The sequence below is a fragment of the Lissotriton vulgaris genome, chromosome 8, assembly GCF_964263255.1.
Source record: "Lissotriton vulgaris chromosome 8, aLisVul1.2, whole genome shotgun sequence".
NCBI lineage: Eukaryota > Metazoa > Chordata > Amphibia > Caudata > Salamandridae > Lissotriton > Lissotriton vulgaris.
Window position 1 is genome coordinate 1,460,555,442 of NC_141696.1, and position 27,360 is coordinate 1,460,582,801.

At 42.9% G+C, this 27,360-nt stretch overlaps 1 protein-coding gene across 2 annotated transcripts in view; it reads left to right on the forward strand.

Annotated features, from left to right (window-relative positions):
* Positions 1-27,360, forward strand: part of TEX55 (testis expressed 55) — a 600,480-nt gene that overhangs the window by 95,791 nt on the left and 477,329 nt on the right. For both annotated transcript variants that reach the window (XM_086935534.1, XM_086935533.1), the window contains exon 3: positions 23,513-23,575. In XM_086935534.1, coding sequence (XP_086791660.1) covers positions 23,513-23,575 — 63 coding nt within the window. The remainder of the gene's footprint in view (positions 1-23,512; positions 23,576-27,360) is intronic.

The window sequence follows — 27,360 nt, forward strand, 5'->3', positions numbered from 1 at the left end:
TTGACAGGATGGGCCATTCTGACGGGAGGACTGGGAAGAGGTTTTTCCCAGTCCCACTTACACTTCAAAGAGCTTTAACTCCTGCACACTAAGAAATGTGACACGAGGCGTGCCCTACCTTTTGTCTCCCACTGATAGTTTGGAGCCTTGACTGGGGACACGGAAGAACATTCTATAACCAGATGAGGGATAGAACAGGGAGTCCACCTACACAAAAGCTGGAAACAGGTATAAATATTGGCATAAAGTAACAGATCTGCTGAAGTTACAGAAGAAGTACTGTCCTGCTGCTTTAAGAACTGCCTTGCTGTCTGAAAAAGAAGACAGGACCTGCTGCCTTCATCCCAGGCTACCCAGAGTCACTCCAAGGGTCCAAGGCTGAACTTCTGTGTGAGCTACAGGGTCACAACAAGCTTCAGAGGCCTCCCTGCAACTGCCTAGTTGACCTCGATACTATTGCAACTGAACCTGCTTTGACCTCCAACTGGACCTGCCTGAGCCCTGCTGCTGGCCTCTCCCGGAGTGAGTCCTGATCCCGAAGAAGTGCCTTCCAGGTCCTGGGCTCTTGACTTGCATTAGTTGAAGCTCCTCCTGAACAAAAAGGTGACATTCCTAAAGTTTGGGCTCCTTGTCATGCAAACGTACCTGTTCTCGAAGACTCCGCCACCTGTGACGATATTCAACGTGCAGCTACAGCAACGATTGTCCACAAAGCTCGACCAGCTCTTTGCACTACAACACTGACCATCCCTGACACTGAGCCTGCTCCTCGTGGCCTCCTGCAAAGAGAACAGAAACCTTTGTGCCGGACTTATAAGGTAACTTTTCAGCATGGCTAACCTTGCCCCTGTATCTGACACGCGCTCCATCAGGGATGGCCGGAACCTATGACTTTCCCCCATTTTAGTGCAAACCGTTAACCACAAGAAGTGCTTTGTGCTTTTAGGCACTGTTTTCACTGAAAACTTCTAAAGGAAATATCTCTGGTTCTGCTGATTGGATTTTTGTCATTGTGGGACCAGTTTATGTATTAAAATTTAGTCTATTTTCTTAATTGGTTTGGGATTTTTCTTGTACTGTGTTTTCACTTTATTACTTTTGATGTGCTGCATGAATACTATATAGTTTGCCTACAAGTTAAACCTGACTTCTTATGTAGCAAGCTACTAAAGGGTTAACCACAGGTTAATTTAGTCACTATTTGTGGTTCACCCTGACAAGGATTGTGGTTTTAGCCTTAATAGTGCATCCACCCCCCTCAACCAATAACCCAATTTCTTTACTACCATACCTACCAATCCCTCCTAACCTGCTTACCACACCTAACCCACGAACCACATCTAGCGATCTACCATATCTAGCTAAGCTACAATACATAACCTACTATCGGTACTTAACGTGACATCTATAAAATCTCGCAACAAGTTTCCCTACAGCTAGAATTTCCTATTTTCAAAACATCACTTACTCAAAGGCAATCATTCTCCGGTTTTGCTCCCACAATCTGGAACTCTTTTCTCAGCCAATTATCCTTAACATTAGAATGTTGGAAGCTCTACTGAAAACAATGACGCGACTCAGGGCATATAATCGCTGGTATAAGACTTCTGCTCCAATGTTCCAGTGTTCGTCTTTATGTGTCTCCCTTTTTAATTTTTGAATATTATACCCTCAGTGAGTGGAACATTCTAATCACCTTATAGGTCTTCTGCCACGGGCTGTGAAGGCTCCATCCGTCGTTATAAGCCCTCACTTACGGCTTTGGCCTATAATATGGGTTGAGGACCTTTAACAATCAATATATAACTCTCAGCGCAGACTATAAATATATATTTATTATATTGTATTTTAGTGTAGCACATCTAGATTAGAGGTGACGGACATAAGCAAAAACATGAATATACTACACTTAATAACAAATCCGAAAACCCTATCCTACATATTTCTCATTCGCTTCCAGGCTTAGTAATGAAAAATATTTCGAGGCCAAAATGGGTGATAAGACCGAAGATTTCGATCAAGTGTTTAACTAAAGACTGTTCATTGACTAGTGCAAATTCAATCTATTTTCACAGTCGTTATATTTTTTTCTTGTAATGTCTAATCGCAATTAGTTATTTTCTTCTGGAGGATTATATTGATGGATGTAATAGCATGGTAGATTTGGTTCTGATGTTTCCAGTGGTTTAGTTTATTAATTTAAGGCCGGGGGAGAGTGGGGATGCGATAGCTCCTCTACAGTCGATTGTCAGTGGATTAATTGTTTCTTTATGCAATCTTATTTAAACTAATGATATGATATTTTATTGATGTTTATTTGATTAAAACCATTACACAACATACCACATAAATATGAGTTAAAAATCAGTCCATCAGGCAGAATATCTTATCAGTAATCTTCAATCACTCAAAATCATTACATTAATGTACCTATAATTATGCTTAAATTCATTACCCCAGGGTGAATCTGATAATCCCCGTAAATTATATTCTTCTGCCTTCCCTGCAGCTAAACCCCTAAATGCGCATTACTACCTACATCTTACTGTGCCCCAGTGGGTCACAGTTTCTCAGTAGCCACCAAGGCCGAAAGTGCTACATGGCGAAAGTGCTTTGTGAGAGTGGACAATGATTCAGGATGTTGCCCGACTTCCCTTACAAAGTCCAACAGTAAAGTACTTTCCATGCCAATACCCTATGGTAGTAGTAGTTTAAAAATTAGGAAATAAAACCATAAATAGTTGAATCTGTGATTATTGAAACCTCTTACAATCTGTACAAATACTATAGACAATAAATAAAGCAAATAGTTTGTAGCAGCTGTTGCTCAAGAGTAGGATCTAACAATGTGGTTCCGGGATTGGGGGTGTGCAATTGCTGCATTACGCACATGTACGGTATCCGCTGGCAAGCCCACTTCCTAACTTCGATGAAATTGGCTCCAAACAATGTCCTTCAATGGAAAGCAAGGAGAGATACCCATTTTGTAAATTTATTCTTAGTAGTTGCCCATGCGTGCGATCAATTGCATTTGCAGGAGAAAGGCACTGCCTAAGTATACTGGCAAATTTGGCCCAACTTGCTAGAACCCACTGGCCAATGCTCTTGAGACAGATAAAAGATACCACCTGGTAGGTTTTCGCCCCAAAAGCCAGGAAGACTAGTCTAATTAGTAGTCTCCTCTCCAGGTCTAACACAAGATAACAGCATAACAGATACATCCATGATTCTGATTGGCAAGAACAAAATCCGCATTTATTTTTATCACCCCCTCGGCCGGATTAAAGTCTTTTATGGGCATTACCAGTAATTTCATGTACCATATCTGCCGTTGAGTAAAACCATTTATGGCTTCATTGAGGTACATTTATGGTTTTCCTGGAAGATGATAGTTATTTAGGGGTTGGACCAATGCTGAGTTGTCTACGGATAGTAAGTCGTGCTCCCTTGAGGCCTCTTTTTACTTGCTGGTTAATGGCCTTCTTCCAGGTGTTAAATGGGACATCCCTAGTTTGGAGCACTGTTTCTTCGATCTTGTGTGACTTAATTGCATCTCTTGTTTGGGATTGCCAAAGGTTGCCAGGAATTTTAAAGATACATTTTAGGCGACTTTTTAATGATTCAGACTGTGCCCTCGTGATCCTGCTGCAATATTTCAACATGGAGGCTTGGCAGTCCAGTTTTTTGATCGCCTGGCCCAGTTCCAGCCTTTGCCTGGACCAACGAGCATAACATGGTTGTTGAAAGATGTTTCTATATGCTCTACCGTTCTACTGTTCCAAAGTTGAATCTAGGGCACCCTGGTAGGCATGATGACCATATTGTGCAGCTGGCAAAAGAGTCACCTTAATTACACTTAATATTGCTTCTGTAATACATCCCTCTGTTTCGATAGGTCATTAGCCTGGGCCAGTGAGATGCTGTTTTCGCTGAACCTCACACCCAGGTAATTATACTTTCTTGCTGTGATGATCGTGTTGCTGACCAGATGCCAGAATGCATTTTTTTTGTTCTTGTGCCTGCCAAATATTAAGACCTTTGTTTTGTCCAGGTTCACCTCGAGATAGTTGGGCAGGTTAAAGGAGTTCAGAGCATTTAATACCTGTTTCAGCCCAGTTTTCATGCAATCCATGATCACTATATTGTCTGTGTATTGAATTATTTGGAGCTTGATGTTACTTTGTTGGGCAGAACCAGGCTGCAAATGCCAAGGTTTTACCTATTTCGCCTGTGTACAGATTGAAAAGCAATTGGGCCAAGACACAATCCTGCTTTAGGCCACGATTTGTGCTAATTTTGCAAGGACCAAGCAAAGGGCCTCTTCGCACTTGGACCCATGGGTCAGTATACAGCCAGAATATGGCTCTCAGCAGCATGGGGGTAAACCCCATTCGTCCAGCTTCCTCCATAAGGTTGCTTATGAACTCTATCAATGCCGCACTGTAATTGATAGAGCAACAAATTAGCGGGAGGTTGTTCTTTTGAGCGGCCTGATTCCTTAGATAAGATACAGCAATGATATTGTCCTCAGTAGAGGCCCCGGCCCTAAAGCCCGTTTGAAAAAATGATAACATTTCCTGCTCTAGCACCCACATATCTAGCTACTCCAACAGAATACAGGTGTAGGCTTTAGCTTCCACGTCGAGGAGTGCAACTAGACTGTAATTTGCAGCCAGCCACTGGTCTCCCTTTTTAGGTCTCGTCTGAGCTAGCGCATGGGCTGCTCTGGCAAGACTTTTAGTCAGGGGGCAGTTACGCGCACAGGCTCCATCTGGCTTTCCTCTCTTGTCATGGCTCATTAAGCGCATCGCTCACGGGCACCTTTACAGCGCGCACACATCGCACACCACTCGCCAGACGTGCCTCCTTGTTTGTTTTTGTTCTGTATATTAGTGCCCAACATGACCCTGTAGTCTCCACAATACCTTGGTACAGCATAATCCCCACTCAATAGCATTCCGTAAACATTGTGCAATTTGTTATAACTGCTGCCAAGGTCCGTCGACGCGTGTGCATACTAGTTACCAACATGCCAGGGACGAATAAATAAAGGCATTACAATAACCAAGCATTGTGTTGAACGTGTACATGAGGGTTTGGCACAAAAGCTGGTTGCACACATCCCTGTTATGGCTGGAAGCGCTGTTGCATCCGTGAAGGTGGGGAGATGTGTGGTCGGCAGAGCACAGCCTTTGCCTCCCTGAATCAGAGCTGACGGCCTGCATTTCAGTACCATCTAGCTGCCTGCCAGAGGATTCTCGACATGGAGCAGTGCTGTGAAGAGAGGGTGGGGGAGTCCAGGCTCATTTAACAAGTCCTACTGGTAGGGTTCGTCTGATGCCTTGTTTGTTTCACACACGTTCTAATCGACCTTGGTCCGTGGGTCGGTTGTTGTCTGATTTGTGAATAATGGGTCAATTTCAGTCTGGTTCAAGCTTGAAGTGTTCTTGCAAATCACTACCAGTTCTCTTTATTACATACCCCTTGTTTGTTTTATTTAGCATTTGAGCCGATCAAAAATCACTCAGGTGCCTGTAGACTTAACCAATGCTGCCAGTTTATCTCAAACCTAGGCCCTGCTTCTATCCGTCGCACTCATTTAATTCACAACACTCTGCTAAGCACTGCGTCATACCCAGTGCTAACGCAACACTTCCAACCTCACATCCTGCACGATGTATAGCAGCATGCTACCTGCATGCCAGCACGTCAGCAACCCACCTGTGGTTTAAGTACTATATAAATACTACAGTAACTTACATTTATGGTACAACCTGCTTTGTTCTTGTTTATGAGGTTGAGAACGCCACTAACAGTTGTGTTTTATTTAAACTACCGTGCAGTGTCAAATAATAAATCTCATCTGTTGTCTGGCAGTTATGTAAAAAGACAATGACCGTGGCTGAATAACTCATTGGACTGTCCATGTCTCGAATATTCCAGAACAAGCAGGAGATGAGGTGGCGATATGATGGTTAACATATCAAAGGTCATCTGATAATGGTATTTACTGACCCTCTCTGACAAGCGAACGCGATTGTTGGGTCAGCAGAGAACGTGTGTGCGGAGGAGCACTTAAGGGTGGTCATTGTTTTTTATCGCCCTCATTTGTTTGCGCTTCCAATAATTGAGTCAATGGGCTCTTTTTTACAGCAGCGGTGACGTCAGCTCAGAGGGGTTCAGCTGTAATCTCCTCGCCTTCTGAAGGCCCTCCTTTGCCCATCTTTCCATCCATGAGCAGGACTTCTTTGTATATGTATTTAAACTCCATACGTGTCACATGTATGCATCTACTTAGACTTCCTTATTGCCTCTCCTGTTTATTTACACCCCTCCCAAACAGGGCCGGACTGGGATCCACAACCGGCCCTGAAAAATGTGCTCGGCCGGCCCCCCCTCCCCACTCGGGAGGGGGGGGGGGGAGGATAATTGGAGGTGCTGCCGAGCTCTTTGCCGGGGCGGTTGTCGGCCGATTTTGGTACAGGGCCGATTTTGCAGCTATGCTGCAAAAACGGTTCTGTAACAAAAACGGCCCCCAGGGGCCCAATACCACCCCTACCTGTGTGGCGCACCAGGGGATTGCCCGTGCCCCCTATGGCCAGTCCGGCCCTGCTCCCAGAGGCCGTACATTGTAAATAGTCATATCTTGAAAGGACTGCATGGGTGCATCAGTCCCGCCCCTCCGCTGCGACTGAAACAAGCATTGACATAGCCAATAGGTCTCGCCTTTGGGACCTTATAACTGTTTAGCCATGCAATAGTTAATTTTGTTGCACCAAGGATATTATGCTGCATAACTAAATACTTATAAGGTCCCAAAGGCGAGACCTATTGGCTATGCCAATGCTTGATGAATATAGGGCAGACAATCGAACCTCTCCAGGCTTCTGGAACCGTCACTGTTTGTAAAGTGCAGTTTTCAGGTATCTGGTGCACATGTGAACACGCTTGCAATTAGATAATTTGGACCAGGGGCTCCATCTTTTCTCAATTGCCTGATGATAGTTAGTTTGACCTTCTTGTAGCTTATTTGACCCGCAACTGTGCACTTGTCCTCCTCGGAGTGAGATATTGATGGCATCCTTATATTGGCACTTCTCAGCGTGCCGGTGGATGACTCTTAAGTAGGTATTATCTCTGTAAAGATTTGCCTATCAACTGGTGCTTCATGGTGGATGATTACCAGCTGGGCTGCCTGATTACCTATCTAAAGTTCTAATTACTGTCTTATCTAGGCTGTTTCTGGAATGCCATTCACTCTAGTTCCCTTGCTGTTCTTCATATGGCTAACATACTCCCAGAATCCTGCTTCATTCTGATCTCCTAACAGATGGAATAAGATTGTCTATTCCTTTTGATTTCTTGCCCGCTAATGGTCCCAGTTTTTTGTGGATTGAGCGCATTTGTTTTCACGTCACGCCTGCGAGTGCTGTTAGGTTTTCCTTGTAGGACCGCTCGGCTCTGCGGAGGTCCTTCCTAGAGGCCCTCGTGGCTTTATCAAATTGAGTCCCTGAACGTCTGCCGCCTCCTAGTTGCTTTGCGGCAGGCCTGAATCCATCCTGCATGAAGAGCAATATGAGCTTATCCACACAGCCCTTCCACCACTGGTATACTGAGACTAGATGCCCGCTTTTAAAGCCAGCTCTTGTTTGCTTATCCAAGCTCTGATTGATGTTGTGTACCCTACTTCTGACTAGTTCAACCTTTTCTTCCCCTGTCGACCTGCCCGTGTGTCTGCATTCCATGCACAATTGAAATAGCAAGTTAAGGAAGGGCACACTTTAGGGGATTGTGATTGCTTTCAGGCCTTTCAGGCCTTTCTTCCATGTCAAAGATAGCTAGCTGCGAGGCTAGGCACTTGGAAAGAAAGACTTGGTTGATTGTTGAGTGGCCTTTGCAGGTGGGGGGAAACCAAGTTTATAAGTTGACATCAATTCCTGAATTAGGTGCCCTGCTTGCTCCTGATTGCCACTATCAGGCAGTGCCCCCTGTCACGAGTGTGAAAACCCCCACTATTACGAAGACGTGGCCGGTGTGGTCTAACATAAGTGATTCCAAGCTGTCCAGCAGCTCGCTGGCTGTTGACATCTTGGCATTCTAGGCAAACCTGAGATAACAGTTAACCAGTATTAGATTGGCAGTTCTCTGATTGAGTTTCAAGCCGGTGATAGAGGCCGATTGGGTAGTGAGGCTGGTAATGACCGGTGGTGCAGCCAATAAATTGCTTGAGTCATAGCCCACCTGAAGGGCGACCAGACTTGGTCGTAATGCTTCTTTAAAAATCTCAAAGCCTGACAGAGTGATGGGGGCGAGTTTCCTGGAGACACAGGATGTCACATGATTCCAAATACATAATTGCTTCCTTATTCGGTATGATACTTCTGAGAACTACTACATTCTAAGAGATGACTGTTAGCAAAGACTTGGAACCTGAGACTGAATCTTTAAGGCATCGCATGATGTTATGGGTGATAGCACTGTCTGTTGGGCTTGACCAGCAGCTGCCGCCCCTGAATGCCGTGTACCTTCCTGTTATGTCAGAACATACCTCCCTCTGGCCATGCCTTAAGTGAATTGTAAGGGCGCTATGGCACCTAGTGCAGAGGCCCAGGCGTGGTTACCCCCAAATGTCGCCATTCTACACGCCGGTTGGTGTTTCAGCCTAATGTGGTATTGAGAGAACAAACAGATATTTCACTGGAGCGGGGATGTGACATTCGATACCCCATTCTTCAAAAGTGGCTATTTTGGCCCATACACCGTTCCGATGTCCCATTCTTTTCCAGATTATCATAGTAACATCCCCAGTTGAATTTAACAGAGGTGGCCCGAATTTAACTCAGTCCAAGTCATCTGAGGTTATGCTCTTTAATGCAGAGATATGAGTAAACAGCCACAACAAGTTCCCTCTGTTTAGGGTGTCCTTGGGGCCCTACTGGTGTATCGGGGAATAAAGAGCAGTTTTAGCTTTGTACGCTCCTACTCCTCACACTTATGCTAGCTGGTGACTTGCTGCTCCTCCAGCTGGGCTGTAGAGAGGCCTCTTTGGAATCCCTGGGCTGAGCTGATAGGCAAGCACAAAAGTACTGTAGGTAATAGCCAATCTGCTGCTGACAAAATAAGACTTCCCAGCAAGTGGAGTCCAATTGGGGCCCTATGTTTTCCATGTACCATTGTGGTCTCTTACGTCCGACCACTGGGGGTGTAGCTATGCTCCAGCACGGTTGTGGTCTCTCCCTTCTGACCACTTGGAGTTCTGCTGTGCTCCTGCAAGTTGATGGGCTCCTTTTAGGACCCAGTGGATTGGAATCTGGTATTTCCTGGGACTCCTATTAGGATTGGATACCTTGGTCCATTCTTACACTCTGTGTGCCTGGCATCCCACCCGCTCCTATTGGATCACCTCCCCGGTTAAGGGTGGAGGCCCTTGTCCCACCTCTTCACACTCCAAAGAGTTCAACTTTTCGAATTGTATTTTGCACCATCTGGCTGGCAATTTCCGGGGCTCCACTGTTTGGGAGTATCTCGTCCCCTTCGGAGAGTGCAGGTACGGCTATAGAACCAGCGGTGGATGTACTAATGGAGAATGGGGACTGAGATTTTGTCTGTATCGGAGCTGCCAATAGATTGGAAAGAGTTTGCCAGGATTCTTGGCTTCTTCCTCTTTATTGCTCTTGGCTGGCTTATGTGATGGTGTAACTTTGTTTACTAAACAGTGCTGTTTTGTTTGTTTTTTTAACCTATTTTTGTCCTTCTTGTCAGGCTGGATTTTGAGAGAGGCTCGGTAGCTGTTCCGATTTCGGATGACATGTGTGGCCCTTCTTGCTTTTTCCGCCATGTCTCATGTCAAAGTGGTCTTCCTATGTTGATCCATTGGCTTGGTAACTGGAGAAATACAGATAGCCTGTTTCTGTATGTTGGGTGGTTGATGAGAAACTTCTGAGGGGGTAGCTGTTTTAGTTATGCCATAATTCATTTGATACTTTGGAAATTGGGATTGATGCACAGCTCCTGTATGTGAATAATTTTGTTGTAGTTCATAGGTTAAGGTGCTGCTGTTGGGTGACGCTCTCCCTTCCGTGGCGCCCTTTAACAATAACTAAACGTGTAGCCAATGGGTCATTGGTTACATCCCCTCCAGGCATACTTGTGTTGGTTCCTCTCAAATGAGGGGCGAGGGAACATTTCAACCGAAACACAGGTCAGTGATAACCTCCCAGCATTGGGACACATTAGCATGCCAGCAGTCAGTACGAACATTGAACTGACAGACATCTAATTTTTTTACAGCGTTCGGAGTCTTTACATTCAGCAGCTCACACGTAAGTGCGTCGCTCATAATACATTGCTATACCGACACGGGACTAATCACAGGTTATATACACTGCACATTGCGCTGCATCCACCCCGACTAACACAAGCACAATGATGAGATTTATGCATGGTTTGAACCCCACCATATGATGTTATTATGTAATACATGTACACAATGATTGTAGATTGTGATTATGGTTATATTTTACGTTCTCAACAGATTTTGCTCCCTGAGGAAGGGCAAACAATGCCCGAAATGCATTGGAGCTCACAAAGCAAAATGTACCTGTGAATGAATTATGTTTAAACAAACACCTGAAGAATATACGTAAATAATGAAAGAGAAATCACGATGAGAATAATCGTTAAAAAGCAAAAGCAAAAGCACAACTAATAAAAGTACAGAATTAAGAAACACAGTTGGAGTCTTCATTTGAGAGGAACCAACACAAGTGTGCCTGGAGGGGATGTAACCAATGACCCATTGGCTACACGTTTAGGCATAATTCATTTGATAGACATCCTCCACTGTAGTGGCATTTAATATCTTAGCCTGTGGTACTTTACTTATTGTGTGTTCCTTGATTGCACCCACAAGTGTTCCCAACATCTCAGGTCCCCAGTCATCAATAGGTTAAGCACCTTAACTTGTTGATGACTGGGGACTATGGGCAGGGTTTGTCTTTCTCAAGGAGTTTTACCTCAGATACCAGAAGGTTAAATTTGGATCCAATTTTTGCCTGGTGAGTTGCCAGTGATTGAAACAGGTCTAATTGTAGTTCCATTTTGCTTGACTGCCTGAAATCAGTCAAGCCTTGTTCGAAAGCATGCAAACACTATTCAAAAAAGATTTCCATGAAGAGTCCTTGTTTAGAAAAATCCATAGATAATTCTTCAGGGTGTTCAGAACAGCTACCTTTAGGTTTGCACAGTAAGTTAAATAGCTTGCTTTTAGCATAAGGTTTTGTCTCCTTAGAGTAAATTCTGTACTTAGGTGTGATTGGCCAGTGGAATCTGAGAGCATAAAAGGAGCCGGTACGTATTGTACTGGACTTTATTAAGCCATTTGCTAAGGCGGTTGCTAAACGTTACCATTCCATATGGCAGTGTCGGCATTCATTTGCATCCTATAACTTTACTTATCAATAACATGTCTGGTCCCATCACATTCCTCAAAAGGCAGAGGAACGCAATATTTGAAGACTGTATGGTATTCTTGAGATGCTTTTATGCGCCCCAATGTGTGCCATCTTTCATCAAATCAAACTCCTAGATATTTGTGGGAGGTTACCCTTTCTATTTCCACATTGTGAATGTGCCATCTTCCTTTTTTGTTTATTTTGTGGCCAAAGATCATGATCTTAGATTTTTCTATATTTATTTGGATGGAATTGATGTGGCTGTATGTAGCCAGTACATTCAATGACCTTTGCAATCTGATTGCTATTTGTTCAATAAGATGGTGTTATCAGCATATGCCTTTGTTGGTGTGGATTTTTTGTCTTTGATGTTAGTTTGATTTTGACCCAGGTGTGTTGGGATCTATGCTTCTTGGAATTGTGGGCATGTTGCTAGGAGGTTGGACTGTTGTGATATGAATAGCAGACAGTACAGAGGAAGCTGTGGAAGGAGCTGGAGGTCTCTTTACTTCTAACTAATAAAGATCAACTTTATCTATCTATCCTGCATTGAATTTATCTTTACATTGGCGACGAGGATGGGATCCAACACTCTGGCAGGGGCAGAGACTGAAATTGACCTCCACCCCTGGATGATACTACTACTGGAATTGACTGTAGTATACAATTTACTCCTCCAACTTGGTTTCATACTTTTCTTCCCAAGGCGGCAGCAACCTTGTGGTATGTACATTTTATTTTAATTACTGCTCTCTATCTGAATTCTGGAGAAGATAGAGCTTTATTCGAATTTCGGATTCTTTGCCTGCCATCTGTGCGACAGGAATTTACATTTTGTTATTCTTGCCACATTTGCGCTTTATTCCTCACCATTTCTGAGGCGTTTTAACTTAAAATCGCTGACGCTGGGCATTTTATACTGGATTTGACAATTTGATGTAATCATCTACATCCTTCCAAAAATCGCATCTTTTGAATTAGCCTTGCTTACTTGCTCGCGCGATCCTTTGGATTTTGAAACCGCCGCCTTGGAAGCCGCCGCCTCGGAACCTTTGGACATCACCAGCGGGATTGCGCACCTGCGTGATGTTAAAAACGTCACTTGCGTGATCCAATGTGGGGGCCATCTTGGCTTGGGATCATTCACGTTTTGGTTAAGCATCAACGTGAGAGCGTCACTTGCGTGATCCAACGTGGGGGCCATCTTGGTTGTCCGGAAAACTTCATTCACGTAATTCGATGTGGGAGACCATCCTTCTTGTGGTTCTTTGCCGATTGTAGTTTGGTTACCGCGTTATCGTTTTGAAGGTCCTTCTTCAACAGTCAACTGCTGAACACTCACCTCAACTGCTGAACACTCACCTCAACTGCTGAACACTTCAGATTCGTTTCTTGCGTGTAGGATTGGAATGCTGCAACGTTTTTGCCTCTGACTTGAGTAATTTTACAATAGACATTTTTCTTTTATTTACATATATGCTATATTAATTTTGACTGTTCTACAAAAGTGTGTTATTGATACAATGGGTGATCAAACCTTTTCTACTCCTCCTTCCTTCCTACCTACTCCTGGTGAACCTGCAATACCTTGGAAAGAATGGAAAAAGTTATTCCTCACTTATATTGTAGCATCTGGTGCGGACAAATATTGTCCTGTTTGCAAACAAGCCATTCTTCTTCATAATTTGGGAGTGGAAGGTAGAAGGTTGTACGAAGATTTGCCTGATATATCTTTAGGTGTGGGAGACGGTCATGCTGCAAATGTCTTTGATATGAGTATGTTAATGTTGGAGAAAAGGTTCATTACAAAAATTAATACTCTTTTAGAGAGGCATAAGTTTTTCTGTCACGTTCAAAAGGTTGATGAGGATGTTGCAACTTATGTGCCAGCCTTACGGGGATTGTCACTTAATTGTCAATTTAAGGATTTGACAGATTCTCTGATTCGTGATCAAATCGTCAGGTGCACTAATAATAAAAGAGTGCGAGAGAAGTTACTTAGTAAGGATTGTAATTTAGAAGAGGCTATTGAGATTGTTAAAGCTATAGAAAATACTGACTTATGGATAAAAGAGATGGATACATGCTCTGGTTCTATAATATCAAAAGATAATGTAGTAAAAGAATCGGAGTCTAGTATAAAATCCCAAACACAAGCATGTGGATTTTTCATGAGAAGGTTGCGTTGTTTAGACCACAGGCCAATGGCCTTGTGGAAAGGATCAATAGATTGTTGATGGAGAACATTCAGTTATCCTTAGCGAATGGTTTGGTGTGGGCTGAGGAGCTTAAGAAGATGGTCTGGTCTTATAGAATAACTCCACATTCGGTCACTGGTATCTCTCCATTTGTTTCTCTTAAAGGGCGTGAGCCAGGTTTGAAGGAAGTTCCGGGTTGGCTGAAGAATAAGGAATGTGTGTGGGTTGACCGATCGAGTGTGAAAGATAGTGTTGTCAGTAGACAGCGTGATTCTACACATTTGTACAATCTAAGGATGAGGGTGAAAGATTCGAATATACATGTTGGTGATTGGGTTGTGACAAAGAAATGTGGTATTGTAACTAAGGGAGAAAGTAAATATTCTCAGCCTAAACAAGTAAAGTTTGTGAAGAAAAATTTTCTTATCCTAAATGATGGTTCTGCTTGGAGCTGTGGCAATGTTGCAAAGTGTAATGCTCCATAGATTGTATTTGCTCCTGTTTGTTTCATTTTTATTTGCTTCATTTGCATATATTCTTGTGATATTGTAATGGGGGGAGATGTGTTGGGATCTATGATTCTTGGAATTGTGGGCATGTTGCTAGGAGGTTGGAATGTTGTGATATGAATAGCAGACAGTACAGAGGAAGCTGTGGAAGGAGCTGGAGGTCTCTTTACTTCTAACTAATAAAGATCAACTTTATCTTTCTATCCTGCATTAAATTCATCTTTACAAGGTGCCAATGTAGACACTCCTAATAGCTCCTAATGGGAGAAGAGGAATGTCACAATGTGGTGATGCTGTATAGGTTGACGCATGCATATATAGGAACTAAATTTGGCACTCAGCCAAACTACCTAAAGACATGATATTAATATGTCTAAGCATTATTTCAATCTATAACGCCTTATGTTAATTGGATATTGACGTACTAAACACCAATCTAATGCACATATCAAGGTTAAATCCTTGGGTCAACATCCTAAAATAAAATAATGCAAAGCGCCAAACAGCGACATTACTACACAGTGACCATGCTAACAACATTAACAAGTAATCAATTTGCCTACTGTTCCCACAATGCATCATAATGTGCTCACTGGGTTAAACAGTATAAATATGCAACATAAACAAAGGACAAATGTTTGTAAACAGTGATTAGGGACTTGTAACAATCCGAAACGCGTAGGTGGGGTAAAACCTACAGGAGAATAAACAAATCAACGTAATCCAAAGTGGTGTGCGGCGTCTTCTTTACTGAAGAATTATTTGCTCCAGCAAGTAACAGCGAGGATGTCCCGATCCTCACGCGCAAGCACAGGCTTCAAGTTGCTCCCCCCGCTTTGTGACATTTGCTCGTGAGTTTTACTACACGGGGGAGAGTCTGGCATCACCAACATTGACAGCGAGACAGCGCGAACGTGTTTTGAAATTTGGAGCACGTATTTTGAAAAGCCCCGAGAGAAGCGGCAAAACGGAACTGTTCTTAAATGCAAGCCGCCATCTGTGACACACCCGGACGATTCGCAGCTTGATGTTGAAACAACAATTGGAGGTGTAATTGACTTCGAACCTGCCGGTCGAGCGCCGACTGAAAGTGCCGGAGGGCACGAACAGTGACGGGAGTCTCCCGGTAAGTTAATACGACGCAGCTTTCGTTTCTCATTCACCTCCTCTTTTGTGTAATGCTGCAGCAAGTGTCTTTCAAACCTTTGTTTTTCACAATACCAATCAAATGGTAGGAAAGGGACTCTGTTCGCAGCTCGCGCCCTTGCGCTGGCATCAATTCCTACCTGTAAGTGCTTCCCCACCTAGCGGCAACTTTTTCTTTCCATTTTTTGCGGCCTGCCCGGTCGCGGGGTTGCACTACCGCTTACAACTGCGGGTCCACAGCTGCCTTACTTGGGCAGCTTTCTGTGGTACAGGAGGTACCTTTACTTGCGGGGTGCTTGCGGGGACATTGGCAATCCCTTTAACAACATTTTTTTTTTGCATGCGAATGGCGGCGGTGACCCATTTGGGTTTTACGGAATCACCAGTCCCAGAGCGCATTGCTTCAGGTTTTACACCGGTGCATAATTACTGAGGGTATTTACTGGTGCCTGCAGCTTGCCGTCATGTCACATGTGCTGCCACTGAAGAGGGCGTTGGCCTGAAACGCATCTGGTAGGAAAGGGACTCTGTTCGCAGCTCGCGCCCTTGCGCTGGCATCAATTCCTACCTGTAAGTGCTTCCCCACCTAGCGGCAACTTTTTCTTTCCATTTTTTGCGGCCTTGTAAAGGCTCTGGGGTTGCACTACCGCTTACAACTGCGGGTCCACGGCTGCCTTACTTGGGCAGCTTTCTGTGGTACAGGAGGTGCCTTTACTTGCGGGGTGCTTGCGGGGACATTGGCAATCCCTTTAACAACATTTTTTTTTTGCATGCGAATGGCGGCGGCGACCCACTTGGGTTTTACGGAACCACCAGTCCCAGAGAGCATTGCTTCAGGTTTTACACCGGTGCATAATTACTGAGGGTATTTACTGGTGCCTGCAGCTTGCCGTCATGTCACATGTGCTGCCACTGAAGAGGGCGTTGGCCCGAAACGCGTCCGGTAGGAAAGGGACTCTGTTCGCAGCTAGTGCCCTTGCGCTGCCATCAATTCCTACCTGTAAGTGCTTCCCCACCTAGCGGCAACTTTTTCTTTCCATTTTTTGCGGCCTGCCTGGTCGCGGGGTTGCACTACCGCTTACAACTGCGGGTCCACAGCTGCCTTACTTGGGCAGCTTTCTGTGGTACAGGAGGTGCCTTTACTTGTGGGGTGCTTGCGGGGACATTGGCAATTCCTTTAACAACATTTGTTTTTTGCATGCGAATGGCGGCGGTGACCCACTTGGGTTTTACGGAACCACCAGTCCCAGAGAGCATTGCTTCAGGTTTTACACCGGTGCATAATTACTGAGGGTATTTACTGGTGCCTGCAGCTTGCTGTCATGTCAAATGTGCTGCCACTGAAGAGGGCGTTGGCCTGAAACGCGTCTGGTAGGAAAGGGACTCTGTTCGCAGCTCGCGCCCTTGCGCGGCAACTTTTTCTTTCCATATATATATATATATATATGTATATGGAAAGAAAAAGTTGCCGCTAGGTGGGGAAGCACTTACAGGTAGGAATTGATGCCAGCGCAAGGGCGTGAGCTGCGAATATATATATATATTTGGTGACCAAGGCCTCTGTGAAGGCCGAAACGTTATGCTGAGGTGCGCCTTCATCACGATTGAATAAACTACTGCTCACCTGCACCTGGGTCTCCTCTCTATTTCTGCGCCGTCGGTATCCGTGATTGGGCTCCAGGCGAGAGAAAGCTGAGATTGTTTTATATATATATATATATATATATATATATATATATATATATATATATATATATATATATATATTTCAACAAAAGTGCCCGCTGCTTAAGGACGCCACTCCACGAAAAATAAGTTCACAGAACCATTTATTTTCTGAAACCAGCTCAGCTTTCCAATTGTTCACTACCTTCCCTGACGCGTTTCAAAGCAACATGCTTCTTTTTCAAAGGGAAAACACAGTCTGTCAGCCACAGATCAGCACAGCACACCCTCCAGCCTTCAGTTCGTTTTTTTCTTTTTCAATTAACCTCTCCAGAGGCCTCACTTAAACAGGTGTGGAAATTCGTGTGCATTCTGGGGTTTGAAGTTTTTGTGCTGTGCCCAATTCTTCCCCTCCAGTGGGGTCTGTGTAATTTGCTTGCAGATGAAATATTTTAAAACCGTGTTCATTTTCCGGTTATTTTAAGCCCTCCATTGGGCCTCAGAAAGACATGCCAGTTCCTTTTCTTTATTTTATTCCTCACCGTGGAGGATGCACCGCCATTAAATGATGGGTCTGCAAGGTTTGGAACTGTGCTTAACCTGTCTGCAGCACGAGGAATAAAATAAAGAAAAGGAACTGGCATGTCTTTCTGAGGCCCAATGGAGGGCTTAAAATAACCGGAAAATGAACACTGTTTTAAAATATTTCATCTGCAAGCACATTACACGGACCCCACTGGAGTGGAAGAATTGGGCACAGCACAAAAACTTCAAACCCCAGAATGCACACGAATTTCCACACCTGTTTAAGTGAGGCCTCTGGAGAGGTTAATTGAAAAAGAAAAAAACGAACTGAAGGCTGGAGGGTGTGCTGTGCTGATCTGTGGCTGACAGACTGTGTTTTCCCTTTGAAAAAGAAGCATGTTGCTTTGAAACGCATCAGGGAAGGTAGTGAACAATTGGAAAGCTGAGCTGGTTTCAGAAAATAAATGGTTCTGTGAACTTATTTTTCGTGGAGTGGCGTCCTTAAGCAGCGGGCACTTTTGTTGGAATATATATATATATATTCACTGAAAAAACCATAGGTTATAGACCATATATAGTTAGGAATTCACATTTACAAAACCTTATTTTACTCACACAAAACCATTGAAATTCCATATATAGTTAGTTGCACTAACTATATATCGCGCACCCGCAGTCCACTGCTGATGATGTCACATATTACATCATTCATGACATGGTCAGTGACATCACTGATGACATCACTGATGACATCTCAAATGACATCACTGATGACATCTCAAATGACATCACTGATGACATCACTGATGACATCTCATTTGACATTACTGATCACATCACTGATGATATCATTCATGTGATAATACGATGAACCTCTTCAGACTCTAATATAACCTTAGATACAATCAGTGTAAACAGACACTCACAGACTGTCACTCATCCATGGAGTTACTCACACACCTAGTCAGTCATGCAAAGAATCAATCACACCTCCATTTCCTCAACTATACAGTTATACAAACTTTACTTATTCAAACATATACTAACACATATTTACTCTCTTATACAATCCCTGATACAAGTTCACAATGATCCATACAGCCACTCACACATTCACTGGCTCTTATGCACAGTTATTTATATATGTCAACTCTCACATGTACTGTGTTTTACATATGTACTTACTTTGACATGTAGCACTGAGATATCCATTCACTCACCAATACACTCATGCACACAGTCAACCGCCCATACAGCTGTTTCCACATGCACTTTTGAAACCATACATCTAGTGAATCAACTGCTCACACATCTATGCACAGAGTCATACACCTCCCAGCCACCCACACACACACTCAGTCTCCCATACAAATACTTGGGCAACCAATCAATAACCCATATAGTTACTCATATAGCTACTTATCAACACATGCAACAGTTTACAGAACAACAGACATAATGATGCACAAATTAAGACAGTTTAGTCACTAACCCATGCACTCAGTGAGACACATTTAATCACTCACTCATACAGTCAGTCATGCACCTACTAAATCCTTCATCCAGACACTTATACATCCACTCATTCTTCAATATGTAAGACATATTTTAACTTTACAGAAACATACAGTCACTGGATGTTGTCATCAGTGATGTCATCAGTGATGTCATTTGAGATGTCATCAGTGATGTCATCAGTGATGTCACTGACCATCTCATGAATGATGTAATATGTGACATCATCAGCAGTGGATTGCGGGTGCGCGATATATAGTTAGTACAACTAACTATATATGGACTTTCAATGGTTTTGTGTGAGTAAAATAAGGTTTTGTAAATGCGAATTCCTAACTATATATGGTCTATAACCTATGGTTTTTTCAGTGAATTTTCAAGGTTTTGTAAATGCTAATTCCTAACTATATATGGTCTATAACCTATGGTTTTTTCAGTGAATTTTCAAGGTTTTGTAAAAGCTAATTCCTAACTATATATGGTCTATAGCCTATGGTTTTTTCAGTGAATATATATATATTCATACATATATAAACATATATCATCTGTATATCTATATAAATACAAACATAAATGCATGCATACATATACTTATATGCATACAGATGCATGTTATTTACATGAAAGTTGAAAAAACACTAATAAAAGCAAAGCTAAAAAGCCACCTCATTACAAACAGAATGGCTTTAACTTAAACGAGGGCGAGATCTATTGCATTTTCAATGCTTGTTTACTTTGGTTCCATCAAGAAGGCATTCAGATGTGTCACACATTTGCCATAAATTCTGAATGTTAGCACTCTAGTTGCACATTAGATCACTGTAGTAAAGCTACTGCTCACCAGGGACGTCTGCTGCTGGTATTCAAAGTGCATGTTTCAGTCTGCATGTCAGAATTTTTTTAATGAAATAGAAGAGGATTTGAGAAGTCACTCAAAATGATCCCTAATTTTTCTTTCTGAAGCACTAATCATACTTTCTATGGCAAAATTAACCCCCTCATGTTGTTCCTTTTTAAATTGAGTGTTTTCAGACTTACCACTTCATTCCAATCAAGATGGCTTCTGGTGTGCCATACTTTTGTCATAAGTAAGACTGTTAGCGCTCTAGTTGTTCTTTAGAACACTCTGGGACATTCTGTCATTGGGCTATACTTGGGGTACATCTGGGTGATATTTGGGCTACATTTAGGCTCTTTTGTCTCTGGTGGCCATCTTGGGAGACTGTATGTCAGAATTTTTTTATGAAATTGAAGAGGGTTTGAGAAGTCACTCAAAATGTGCCCTAATTTTTCTTTCTGCAGCACTAATCATAATTCATATGGCAAAATATACCCCCTCATTTTGTTCCTTTTTAAATTAAATGTTTTAAGAGTTACCACTTTATTCCAATCAAGATGGCTTCAGGTGTGCCATACCTTTGTAATAAGTAGGACTGTTAGCGCTCTAGTTGTTCTTTAGAACACTCTGGGACATTCTGTCATTGGGCTATACTTGGGCTACATCTGGGTGATATTTGGGCTACATTTGGGCTCTTTTGTCTCTGGTGGCCATTTTGGGAGACTGCATGTCAGAATTTTTTAATGAAATAGAAGAGGATTTGAATAGTCACTCAAAATGTGCCCTAATTTTTCTTTCTGCAGCACTAATAATACCTTCTATTGCATAATATACCCCCTCATTTTGTTCCTTTTTAAATTAAATGTTTTAGGAGTTACCACTTTATTCCCATCACGATGGCTCCAGGTGTGCTATACCTTTGTAATAAGTAGGACTGTTAGCGCTCTAGTTGTTCTTTAGAACACTCTGGGACATTCTGTCATTGGGCTATACTTGGGCTACATCTGGGTGATATTTGGGCTACATTTGGGCTCTTTTGTCTCTGGTGGCCATTTTGGGAGACTGCATGTCAGAATGTTTTAATGAAATAGAAAAGGATTTGAGAAGTCACTCAAAATGTGCCCTAATTTTTCATTCTGCAGCACTAATCATACTTTCTATGGCAAAATATACCCCCTCATGTTGTTTCTTTTTAAATTAAATGTTTTAAGAGTTACTACTTTATTCCAATCAAGATGGCTTCAGGTGTGCCATACCTTTGTAATAAGTAGGACTGTTAGCGCTCTAGTTGTTCTTTAGAATACTCTGGGACATTCTGTCATTGGGCTATACTTGGGCTGCATCTGGGTGATATTTGGGCTACATTTGGGCTCTTTTGTCTCTGGTGGCCATTTTGGAAGACTGCATGTCAGAATGTTTTAATGAAATAGAAAAGGATTTGAGAAGTCACTCAAAATGTGCCCTAATTTTTCATTCTGCAGCACTAATCATACTTTCTATGGCAAAATATACCCCCTCATGTTGTTTCTTTTTAAATTAAATGTTTTAAGAGTTACCACTTTATTCCAATCAAGATGGCTTCAGGTGTGCCATACCTTTGTAATAAGTAGGACTGTTAGCGCTCTAATTGTTCTTTAGAACACTCTAGGAGGCTGCAGTAGAACACAAAGGAATCAACTGACAGTCTCTGTCCTTGTTGGATGTACATGTTTTACTGAGAATGTCAGACTTCATTTTCACATGACTGAGAAAGATAATGTGAATTTACAGAAAATATGCTTTCAGTTTAGCTTATAGATCCCCTTCCAAACCACTGTGGGAAAATCATGAGATATTAGTTTTCTTTCAAACAATATTCATGATATCACAGCAGAAGGTTTTTTCACATGGTAAAATCACCTTAGAACCCACCACAATTCCTAAAACGAGTATGGTACCATCAACAAATGATTTATAATGTAACTAAAGTCCTAAAACCCTCTATTAACTACAATGCTTTTTAATGAGGTGCTATCATGTATATTGGTCCCAAGATGGCTGCCAACACTTCTTGGATGAAGTGCTGACAGCCAATCAGATCAGATGTGTGGTTAGGCTCCGCCCAGATATATATCTTTTTTTGAACCTAAATTACTCAAAATCCACTGGAGCACATATATTGAGACCTAGCAAAGGCACATCGGGCTAACAGTCCCTACAATTTTGCCAAGTTTCGTGCAAATCCATTCAGCCGTTCGAGCTAAAAGTGAGGCCAACCGCCCTATGGAAATTAACATGGGAAAAACGCGTATTGGGACCCCCCTTTTTTCTCGCCCCCCCCTTGATGAAACCCCCCCAAACTGTCAGGGGCTGCTCAGAAACAAAATGTTCCATTTTCCTGAAAATTTCAGCCAATTCCGTCCACAAACGCCAAAGTTATTAGACATAGAATTTTCAAAAATCCCATAGAGAAAAAATCCTAACTATATATGCCTACTGGCGACCGCCAGTAGGTAATATATATATATATATATATATATATATATATATATATATATATATATATATATATATATATATATATATATATATATATATATATATGATGAAACTGATTTAGGAGTCCTGAATTTTCTGTTGAGTGTCCATTTTCAAGCACCTAACGAGAATTAAGTGTTCCAATTAAATTGTGCTATAGAATTTATTCTAAGTAATTGCATAACATTCAGATTTATAAGCGTAGAGCTCGAAACAAGTGAGGCCCGCGATACACTTGTGATGTACTGATCCTGGACCTTCCCTGGCAGTTAGGCTCTGTGCAGCTTCAAGCCTTTCACACTTCACCAGGGATTGTTAGAGCATGGTTCTATCGGGGCATCAGGTCATGGTGTGTCTCTAGACACTGCTCATTTAATGCCTTTTTCTGTCTGCCTGTAACCAACCCCTCATTCTCTAGCTTGGTCATATTCTGTGTGGAAGATGTCCAAAACCAATCATAACACATTGTCTCTCTACACCCCAATGAGCAGCTGCAAACATTAACTCTTTCTGTAGTCACCTGAATCCTTACTGCTTAGAATGTATCTAATTGATTTTAAAAAGTATGTGAAACTGGAGCAGGGTAAAGGGACAATAGCTCATTTCTATATTTCACATTTAAACTTTTTTGACTACTAATGGTTGTAGTCCAGTGTTGACACACTAGATACTGAAAGTCTGAGACAATATCTCTGCTAAGCTAGGTTGATGATGACACTGACAAAAGAGTAGAGTGAAAAATGTGATGCCCCAGCTAAAGGGAAGACCACTGATCTGCTAGCCTTCTTGCAGAATTGCATCAAACTTATATGGACCTATTGGAACCCTGAATGCAGGAGTTGTTTTCAGCTGCCAAACAGAAAGGCTATCTTCCACAGGTACATCATTCATAAGGTACAGTGGGTAATCCTTGAACAGAGTCCACTTTAGGAGGCCAGATCTTGCATCTCAGATGATTTTTCAGATTTCATGATCTTTATATTGCTACTTAAACCGGCATGTATTACAAGCTGAGGGTGGTTACTGTGAAGTGCTGTGAATTAAACGTGATCAACTACTAAATTCACACGCATCTTTACCATATGAGAGTATATGACATATGTCTTATGGTTTCTTAAGTAATATTTGTCTCCTTCCTTTTCTCAGGCCTCTGACTTCGACACTATTGTAAAGGAAGACTCTGTACCGCTAGTAACTGCATACGAACAGGTGAGTAGCACGTTTGCAAAACTACCATGGTGGATGCAATACATGTGACTCTTGGAACATAGAGAGAATTTTGTAAAGTAAATGCATTACCTTTCTGTATAAAATAGGGTATCAATTAAAACATCATCAGCGGTGGCAAAATCCTTTAATGCAAGTTAAGCACAATTCTGAACACCTTATTCCTAGTACTCTGTGTCATTGTCTGTCTCTTGGTAGTGGTACTCCAATCAAAGCAAAACCAAAGCCCTGTGCTTGGCGCATAAAGCACTGCACAGAATCGGTCCTGTGTACCTAATAAACAAATTTAGTTGGTACTCCCCAAAAAGACCTTTGCGAGCCGCAATTGTAAGACCAGTGATTATCCCCAGAATAAAGAAAGCATCTTGGGGAGGTCGCAGCTTTGTTTACAATGCTAGTCAATTCTGCAACAAAATACCCAAACATCTCAGAAGCCAGTTGAATTTGTTATGCTTCACAAGCAGCTAAAATCCTGGCTGTTTTCACTTTCCTTATAGGCCTTTGCAGCATTTTGGACTAGAATGAGGCTTGACAGGTGGATTCACTAGCACCAAGATGCCTTTGGGCATTCACAAGATGCACAAGATTCACACATTTAGCAACACCTTCTGTTTTTCACTATAAAGACGTTAACTGTTGGTCTATAAAGGATGATGCTAGAACATATGGATAGAGCATATTCGAAGACTTGTCTCCAATTGTTTCATACCGGTGGTCCTTCATAATCAACCCTCGTGATAAAACACTGTCCAACTGACTCCACATTGGAGCATCATGTTTTAGAGGTACAAGGTTTATGATCTAATAGGCTGTCTCTTTCAAATTGGTCTACTTCCTAGGCCTTACCCACCCATTTCTCTCTTTTTCTCTCTCTCTCACATGCTGTTTCTCTCTTAAATTTTAGCAATGACTGACCAACGTTACTCCGGGCTAAAAACATGACAGTAAAGAATGTGGTAAAATAAGGCTTGAGCATTGTTTTGGTAATTACCTCTTTACCATCGTTTCTAATGCAGCGAGGGAGGCAATGAAGTTACTCCTTCAATAGATGGATAGAAGAGTGCTTAGCCACAGTACAATATATTTAATAATTGCAAGAAACCAGTCCCTGAATAGCCATGCCTGATGCACACTGCCGTTTAAGGATAGCATAGGAACATTGAGACTAGAATGAGAGAGGGGGCCTGAGCCATGGTTGTCTATTCTAGAGTGAATCCCTGGACCCTTGGCTGGCAGAAGAATTCAGTCCTCTAGAAACAAAGGTGAAATCCTGAAGTTTTGGGCCCTTTGCAATTGCAAACAGGCCCATATACTCCAAGATTCTGCCGCACAGGATGACCTCCACCGCAAAACTCCGGTGAGCACGACTCTTTGAGATATGTGAACTGCCAGCGAGGACCGTCAACACAAGATAAGCACTTCACGGTTGAGCAATAGCAGCTTCAGTGACCATCAACTCGAAGCACCAACAATGACTGTTGTGATGCCCGACTAGATCTTTGAGCAACAGCAACAACCATCTGCCACAATCTCCCTGCTCCTTGCTGCCTCCTACATTGTGAACAGAACTCTTCGTGCCATACTATGAAAAGGTAACTTTTTCAGTGGGACTAATCTGTTGCCTAAATGCCATGCTCCATCGCAGTTGGACAGAACCTGTGTTTTTTCCCTGGTCTAGCATGATTAGATGACTGCCAGTGGGCTTTGTACTTTTACGCGCTATACTCACCTAAAAGTTTGAAATTGCATTTCTCCGGTGCTAATGATTGGACCTTTTTTGCTCTGGTATTGTTTTTTTAATTTAAATGTACTCTATTCTTCTAAATTGGTGTGGGATTTTTGGAGTGTTGTGTTTTAACTTTATTACTGTTTGCTTGCTGCATAAATACTTTACACATTGCCTCTAAGTAAAGCCTGAAAAACTTTGTGTCAAGCTACCAGAGATTTAAGCACAGGTTCATTTGGTGACTTTTGTGGTTCACCCTGACAGGGATCGTGGATGCTGCTTGAAAAGAGTCTTCACCCTCCTCTACCAAAAACCCAATATCCTACAAATGTATCTCAGGTACTTTGTTAAGACCTCAATCAAAACCCATTCACAGTGCCATTTGAGTGTTGTAGGAAAGTGCCCCTTTTTTTACATGGTCACCTCTTTTTGCCTGGTATTTAATGTAATTTCGACTGGGAGTGCACTGGGTTACTGATAACCAGGTTCCCAGTGCTAGACCTCTTTCCCAAAACTGTACAATTGTTTCCCCAATCGGCAATATCTTTAACACCCACTGTAAATCCCTAGTAAATGGTACCCCTTGTACCTTTGGCCTGAGGTACTAAAGAGGGTCCCCTGAGGGCTGCAGCACGAATTGTGCCACCCTAAGGGACCCCTCACCAAACGCATGCAGCTTGACATCGCAGGCTGCGTGTTTTGGTGCAGACAAAAGTGAAACCACAACATGACACACATCCCTGTGTGCCATGTCCCCATACCCTGTAATAATTGTAAGCCACCCCTACACCAGGCTTTACAGCCCTAAGCTTTATATGACATGTAAGGACATAGATATGCCCCTGTGCTGGTCAGTTCCATTACTGCCATTGCAAGTGAACAGGGAAGCCACTTTAGAACATGTGCTGGATAATGGTGAAAACGAGTTTGTCAGCAACAAGATGGCCTCACTGAGAATAGGGATGTTTAATATCAAACATCTCATATTAATAAACCCACATTGATTCCAATGATGGATTTATTAATACCTGCACCCAGAGGGCACATTAGAGGTGCCCCCTGAAAACCTACCAGCCTCTGATGTGTTGGCTGGCCACCCAAGACAAGTTTCTGACCTCCCTAGGATGAGAGCCTTTTGATCTCAGGAGGTCAGGAACCAAGCCTGTCCGGGAAGAGGCTGTCACACCCCCTCCCACTGGATGGCCTTCCTAGGCCGGCTAGCTTCAAAGAAGTGCCAACTTTGAAATGTGAATCTCGCTCCCTTCACTGGAGAGGAAGCTGACTCCCTTTGTCCAGAGCCCTTTAGCACCTGCACAGGTGGGAAAAACTAGCTAGTTAGGTAGGCGTGCCCACCCCCAGGCTAGTACCTCTCCTAAGGTGGCCTAAACTGATGTGGGTGTGAATCTTCAGAGGTGGCCATCTCTGTGTTGGCACACTTAGGAACTCTGGGACAGGGTATGCCTACTTCTCACAGGAAGTGGTCATATAGGGGGCGTAGTGACCCCAGAAGTAGGTAGCTCATTGGCTACAACACTACACTCCCCTAACTTCAGCATTTAGGGGAGTATTTGACACCAGAAAATCATCCCCTACCAACCTGAAAGAAGAAAATGGGTGTGAAGAGTCACAACAGCAAGAACAGATGATCCAGCAACTGACTTGGCACCAACCTTGCCGGCCTGTCTACTGACTTTGACAATAGCCCAGAAAGACAACTTGCCCTTCAGCTGCTGAGTCCTCAGAGTCTGGGAGACCTGCCAGCACTTCACCCAGACACCAAGAACTCCTGAGGACTAGTGGACCTGCTTCGCTTCATCCTGCAGGCATCCAAAGACTCCTGAGAGGACTTTGTAACAGCAGAAACCAGATGCCTGAAGACATCACTGCACCTGTCACTCCAAGCCTTAGTTGAAGTAGGCCTACTGTGTCAGCGTGGTCCACCACCTCTCCAGAGACCGAGAACATTGTGGTGTCATCTCTTGTGGACTCCCGGACAGCGCCTGCAGCCTCTGCACGCAGGCCCCATCCACTACGACTGCTC